This window comes from Gastrolobium bilobum, unplaced genomic scaffold, assembly GCF_033153095.1.
Source record: "Gastrolobium bilobum isolate Gb01-03AN ecotype WA unplaced genomic scaffold, APGP_CSIRO_Gbil_v1 utg88556, whole genome shotgun sequence".
NCBI classification, from domain to species: domain Eukaryota; kingdom Viridiplantae; phylum Streptophyta; class Magnoliopsida; order Fabales; family Fabaceae; genus Gastrolobium; species Gastrolobium bilobum.
In genome coordinates, this window is record NW_026900057.1 from 5,870 (window position 1) to 13,163 (window position 7,294).

General features: G+C 34.2%; 1 protein-coding gene across 1 annotated transcript; it reads left to right on the forward strand.

Annotated features, from left to right (window-relative positions):
* Positions 1-413: 413 nt before the first annotated feature.
* LOC133295035 (twinkle homolog protein, chloroplastic/mitochondrial-like) lies at positions 414-7,277 on the forward strand (the record flags this gene model as incomplete). Its single annotated transcript, XM_061493814.1, has 11 exons — positions 414-632; positions 722-852; positions 1,608-1,663; positions 1,762-1,819; positions 1,909-2,019; positions 3,984-4,067; positions 4,697-4,777; positions 6,577-6,642; positions 6,724-6,840; positions 7,003-7,050; positions 7,146-7,277. Coding segments are annotated over exons 1-11 (1,080 nt in total), but the record flags the coding sequence as incomplete, so codon positions are not given.
* Between the last annotated feature and the right edge of the window lie 17 nt (positions 7,278-7,294).

A 7,294-nucleotide genomic window follows, 5' to 3' on the forward strand; every position in this document is an offset into this window, starting at 1 on the left:
TTTATCTAAATATAAAAATATAAATTCCTAATCGTAAGCATTGAAAAAGTTCCGAAGCTGTCAATTTTTTTTTGGATATAATGGAATTGAAAAACGAGAACTACAATCTGCAAAGCCTTGGGCTAGTAATGCCCATGGAGTCTCTGCCGAAGCTGTCAAATTGACACCCTACTTTAAAAGGCTTAAACCATTGTACCCAAAAAAAAAAACAAAGGGCTTATACCAAAACCCTCTTTCTACCTTGACGCTAACACTGTCGATGAACACAGCACGCAAACACACACAGTCACTCTGTGGAAGAAGAAGAAGAAGAATATAAAACAAACCTTTTTTTCCTCGATCATTCATGATTCATTGTTCTCAGAATATGCATCTTCGTTATCCTCACACTCTTCTATGCAACCTTCCCTTATTCTCCTCTTCAAAACTCACTACCATGACCACCCAATCCTTGTTCCTCTCCACTCCATTCTCAAACCTCAAAAAGAGCCTCTCACCTCAAAGGAACTATTTTTCCCCACGCAGAGCCTTCTTTACTGTGTTTTGTTCCAAACCCATTTCAAAAAATCGTCCATCGCCGCTCAGAACCAATGGCTATTATGGTACTTCTCATGTCAGTGTCCCTAGGCCAGGTAAGGTACCCTTTTCTAATGGGAACTAAAGAACCTTAAATGTGTATCAAGTTACTAACTTTTTCTGTTGCTGGTTTCGTTTTCTAAAGCTCATTTGGAAAACCCTGATGAGAATAGGTTGGGGTTGCAATTCAGTATGTTGCAAAAGAAGTTGGAAGCTGTTGGAATTGAAACAGGATTATGTGTACCTGGGCAACATAACAACTTGCTTTGTCCAGCGGTATTCCCCCCCCCCCCCCCCCCCCCCCCCCCCCTTTGTTTCTTTTTATTTTAGTTTTCTTCAATGTTGAATGCTTTTTGAACAGTAGAAACTTTTCAAGTAGAAGTTATCAACTGTAGTGTTTTTTTATACATTTGAAAGTACTTGAATTCTATTAGATCTTCTCCCCGAACAATTGTTTCACCTGACCATCATAACTAGGTTGAGTTGGCTTTGGTCTGAAAATTTTGTCTTTCCCTCCCACTGACACACTTCAACTATAGTATGCTGTATATTCATTGCTATAAAGACATAAAGAATTGTGTCTTTGTTTTGGTCATGTTTCAGGTTTGGAGTTGTGTGAAATTTTCGTTCTAGAACATTGTTAAGAAACTGAGTCTTTTCCCTTTCTTTTTGGTATATATTAGATTTGATTTAAAAATTGTACTTAAAGTAATTATTTGAAAGGGAAATTTTAACTTGAGTTAAGGGAGTAGATTATGATGTTAAAAATGATAATCCCTGAAATATTGAATTGAAGAGTGTTTATTACTTATTTCAAACCAATGTATCTAACTTGAATTTCTATTGATAGATGAATTTCTTTTTCTTGTTTTGTTTTTTAATTTCCATTTTACTTTGGGCTAGTAGAACTGCACAATGAGAGTAGTTCATTCTCCTTGCATAAATCCTATTTTACATTTCCCAATGGGAGTAGAAAATATTTTTTGTGTTCAGCTTTGTATGTGCCTTGTAATACTCTTATTTTTTGCTAGTGTCAAGGTGGTGAAACAGGAGAAAAGAGCTTTTCTCTTTACATTGCACCAGACGGGTATGTTAGATATCATTTTTCATAAACTTACCTCATTCTATTTTTTTTGCTGGTCATACTTCTACTTTGTTTTAATTTTGGCGATTTTTGAATTTAAGGGGGTCTGCATCATGGTTGTGCTTTCGCGGAAAGTGTGGGTATAAAGGCAGCCAACAGGTTAGATATTTTTCATTTTAAAGCATGTCATGTTCTGCTTAACACATGTGGATGTGTTAATCAGTTTGTTTTTCTTCATTCTATTGTAGGCCTTTGCTGGTAGTAGTTCATATTCTGCAACACTGAGTCAAGAAACCCACGTTAAAATAAGAAGACAGATTTCAGAGGAGGAATTGCAGCTAGAACCACTTTGTAATGAGGTCATTAAATTTTACCTTACCTAATTTTGTCCCTTCTTTTTATGAATTGTATGTTCTATACAATTGATATCTGGTGCAGATATTGGTCATGATAAAAATCTGTCGTCCGTGGCTTACTATCTTATTTTATACAACCGAATACACTCCTTTATAGGAAATAAAGATCAATTTTTCAAGGGGGCTAGCTCAACCCCCTCCCCTTGTATAATGATATAGAAATATTCGATTTCCTGAACAGCTGAGCCTTTTTTTTTTGAAATGTTAGTGATAGACAACTATATCACCTTAAAGCTCAAGCTGTTAGTGAAGGTCATTTTAATAATTTTATATTAGACTTCTCTAGCACACCCCTTACACAAGAGCCCATTGTGCTTGAAGGGTAGGTAATGCACAGGTCCACCTACCTTTGCTAAGAAATTCCACAATTAAATATTGAGGATTGAACTCGTGCCGAGTTGGTCATTGGCTGTGATACCATAAAAAACAACCATCTCACCTAAAAGCACAAGTTGTTAAGTGAAGGCCTCTTTAATGATTTTATATTAGACTTCTCTATCAATTAGCAATAGGGATTGTTATTTTCCTCGGTCAAACTACTTGGTTCCTTCCATGACAATTTGTGTGTTTGCTCATGCCTATGAATGATGTAATAATATTTCACTATTCATTAACTTACAAAACAGATAATGAATCTTGAATTTCACAGTTGGATTGTAAGTTTTTCACCACCTACTTTACAAATCATATGCATGGAATTTTGATTAATAGATGTATGAAATATTTCATGTAGATACCATTAATTGAAATAAGGATGCTTCTCCAATCTCTTTCTCCATTGAGATTGGCAGCTGCTATATAGTAAGCTTTTTGGTAGTTGTAATGGGCTGTGTATATGTCCACATAGAACTCTTTTTTCCTTTTCATTCTGAAATTTTGGGATAAGAAAAGAGATCAAGGAAGAAATCTGTCTCTTTGCAGGGATGTGGTGCAATTGGTTAGAGTGTATGCAACCAGAGTGTCTTCTCCTTGCAAACTATGTGGGATCAAATATATATGTCTTTTTCCTGTGGTGTTCAGCTAATGATTCCTTTTTGTTCCTTTTCTTTTTGGGAAGGGGTGGGGGTTTCCTTTGTTGGCATGCCTGGAATCAAAGTGCTGCTTTTAGCTAATGGCTTTCTCTTCATTGTTGGCCTTGCTTTGTCTCTCTCTTCTTTCTGATATGAATATGTAAAGTATTACAAGATCTAAAGTAGATGTTTTGTTGTCAATATATCTTCTTGATAGTTGCTTATGTTATTAAATGTTTAATTTTGGGCCAATGTGTTTAATAGAGGCAAATTGATTATGTAGTGTATTCATTGTTCGTCGCTGCTTACTCTGTAAATATGCAGAGCATGGTTTGTTTTCCTTTGCCATCTTTACACACACACACACACAATTGTGTATCTATTGAACAAGCAACTAATATTGATTGCTGTATAATTGTTGTGCATTTTTATTTGTTGCACTCAATTAAAGTTTCTTCTTTCTTTTGCTTGATATCTGTCAACTGTTTTGGCAAACAATTAAAATTGATTGCTAATGTCTAAGAGGCTTGCATTTACTCTTATAATCTGCACTCAATTAATTTATTGTTTATGTCTTGGCAGCTGAGTCACCATTTTTTAATATTGTTTCTCTTGATTATCCGAGTTTTTTGTATTTAGTTATGGCCTGTTTGTTTTGGATGTGTGGAATGTAAACATGTGTTTACTTAAAGTAAAAAAAGTGAAGCAGTGGGACATTTGCTCCCCATCAACAGTAATTCAAAAGAGCCTTCAGTCATTAAAATTGATATTTGATATATACCCTAATTTGTGTGTGTTATGCTCATCGTATGGCTTTTATATTGGTAGTAAATTTGATAATTTATTTGTTCATGTCCAAGCAATATAGTGAATAAAACTTTATTTGCCCAATTTCAGCTTCTTGCATATTTTGCTGAGCGCTTGATTTCAAAGGAGACTCTGCAGAGAAATGCTGTGAAGCAGAGAAAATATGACGATCAGGTGCACTAAATTATGAGCTTAATATGAGTGACATAGGAAATTTTATTTTAGAATAACAATAATCCAGTTAATAAACAAGGTAAGTTTGCTGCAACTGTTATCAAGACAGACAGATTGTACATACTCTTTTTCAAATGATAAAAGAATTAGGAATATAATATTCTAAATATTAATATGTATCTTCAATGTATTGGTTTAGGTAAATTCTTATATTTTCCTTCTGATTATTTGGTTTATTTTGATGAAAGAGAGATCAAAGAGCAAAATTCAAGGTTGGTTTTACTAGAAAAATTATTCATGGCATATATGTAATAATTTTGAATTTGTTGATATGACTGATATTGGTTACACTTTCTACAAGCTGATTAAAAAAGCATAGTGTTAAAATACACAAATTTAACTATTTAATATTCACTTGAAAAGAAATGGTGTTCTACTTATTGATCGGTTAGGCAAGGATTGTCTTTGACTTTTATTTAATGAAGATGATATGTTGAATGTTCAACTATATCCGAGGGCAATATATAAACAATTACTCTCTTAATGGAGCTAGTGTCCCATTCCCATTCTTTTACTTTACAAGTGACTGATCTGTGTTACTAATTGTTTCCTTAACATATTTTTGGTAGATTGTTATTGCATTCCCATATAATCGTGATGGAACCCCTGTTGGTTGCAAGTATCGGGATGTCCACAAGAACTTTTGGCAGGTAAAAGCAGTTGCTGGTGCTGTGCATATTTAAATTGAGTGTTAAAATTGATATGCTGAGATTTAATTAGTTTGAAATAAAATCAGTGATTGAAAACATCTGAACATCTGTGCATACTTGGGCTCCATTTTACAAAACGGTGGAGAGATTGATGAGGATGTAAATCACAGAATCAGAGCAGGGTGGATGAAATGGCGCAGTGCATCTGCATTTTTGTGTGACCGCAAAATCCCCCTGAAGTTAAAAGGAAAATTCTATAAAACGGCAGTAAGACCGGCAATGCTATATGGAGCAGAATGCTGGCCAGCACATAGGCAACATGAGCATAAGATGGGAGTAGCAGAGATGAGGATGTTAAGGTGGATGTGTGGTTACACAAGGATGGATAAGATAAGAAATGAAGATATTCGACGAAAGGTCGGAGTAGTACTGGTAGCCGAGAAGATGAGAGAACATAGATTGAGGTGGTTTGGGCACGTGATGAGAAGACCCATGGATGCTCCTGTAAGAACAGAAGTTTGTTACCAAGAGCTCAACACAAAAAGAGGCAGAGGTAGGCCGAAGCTTACTTGGGGGAAAGTAGTAAAACAAGATTTAATGGAGTGGGATATAGATTGGCGGACAGTATGTCTTAGAACGGAATGGAGAAAAGCTATAAGTATGGTGGAGGGTTAGACCCGCTGTTATTCCTATGTTCCAGATGGTCCCTTTTTAGTCCTTTTCCCCTTCATTTCCCCCACTTCTTCTTGTCCCTTTCTTTTTTACTTTTATTTATTTATATATACATATATTGTTATTTTATTTTATCTTATTTTATATTTTTATTTTATTTGTTTATTTTTATTTATTTATTTATTTATTTTTATTTTTATTTTTTATTTTTATTTATTTTTATTTTTTATTTTTCTTTTAATTTTTTTTTTTTAATTTTTTTTTTAATTTTTTTTAACTTTTTTTCAACCGTTTTGTATCTTTCATGTGGGTTCATCTACCACCGACCCCAATTAATTTGGGATAAAGGTGTTGTTGATGTTGATGTTGAACTAAATGGCAAACATCTCTGCTACTAATAATGAGAACATAGCAGCTTCCGGTTAAGAGTATTAGTGTTGTTGCCTTTTAGTTATTGGCATGTGGGCTGAGTTTATACTGTTACACTCTTGCAACAACAATTTATGTATATGAATTCATTCGTGGGAGATTCTAATAATTTTGATTAGGGCCTCCAATGTTTATGTTCTCTCTCTCTCTCTCTTCTTTTTCTGTATAGGAGCTTCACAATGAGTAGCAGTTGGTGAGGACATAAAATAGTTGCACAACACTCAATGGGAAAGCACATTTTATTTTCTCATTCTCTCCCCCTCCCCCCGCCCCCCAATATTTTGACCCTAAAGTTCTAAAAATGTCCTTATTATAGCATGTTGGTTTACTAAAGAAATAAAGTAATGTAAATTTAGATAACTACCCCCAACTTTTTCTTTCTGTTCTCATTATTATTATTATTATTATTATTATTATTATTAATTATTATTATTCAATTTTTGGTAAGGTGACCATTAGGCTAGTAGGCCATTGCCCCACTCCTTATTGTTCTCCTTCTTCTTTCTCCATCCTCTTTACTTATTAATACTTTTGCATCTTATTGTATAATTTGATCATTCTTGAAGTTATTTTGTCATATTGTCATAACATCCTTTTTTCTGTCAGTTGTCAAATTTTTGGTTTTATGCTTGTATCATTTTTGCTGATTTTATGACTATTGCATCTTTTTCTTTTCCCACAATATCATTTTATTTCAGGAAGCGAACACTGAAAAGATCTTTTATGGATTGGATGACATAAAGGGGCAAAGTGATATTATCATTGTATGTATTCTGCCATCTGTAGAAATTATGCAAAAGGTTAAAGTTTTGCTTTATTCTTAGTATATTGATTTTATATTATAGGTTGAAGGTGAAATGGACAAGCTGGCAATGGAAGAAGCTGGCTTCCGCAATTGTGTGAGTGTTCCTGATGGTGCACCTCCATCAGTCTCCTCGAAGGAGTTGCCGGCTAAGGAGAAGGTCTTTTTTATGCTTAATTTGCTGGATATATATATATATATATATATATATATATATATATATATATATATATATATATCATGATTCAATGATAACTCTATTTGTTATTTTGCAATGTTAGAAACTGATGCTTTTGTGATAATTCTCATTCTGCAAAGCTAGGATACAAAGTATCAGTATCTGTGGAACTGCAAAGATCAACTACATCAGGTCGGTAATTGTTATTATTCCTCTGTTTCTGATGTACAGTATAAAAGCTTTTATCAACTTTGCTCATTTGTTTTCTCAATGTATTGTATTGATAGGCATCCCGGATTATACTTGCCACTGATGGGGATGCACCTGGCCAAGCTTTGGCTGAGGAGCTTGCTCGCCGCCTTGGGAAAGAAAAGCCGATTTTACTACTAACCTTGATCTATTTGAGAAAACCTCTAGCAGTTACGCTTTCAATCCG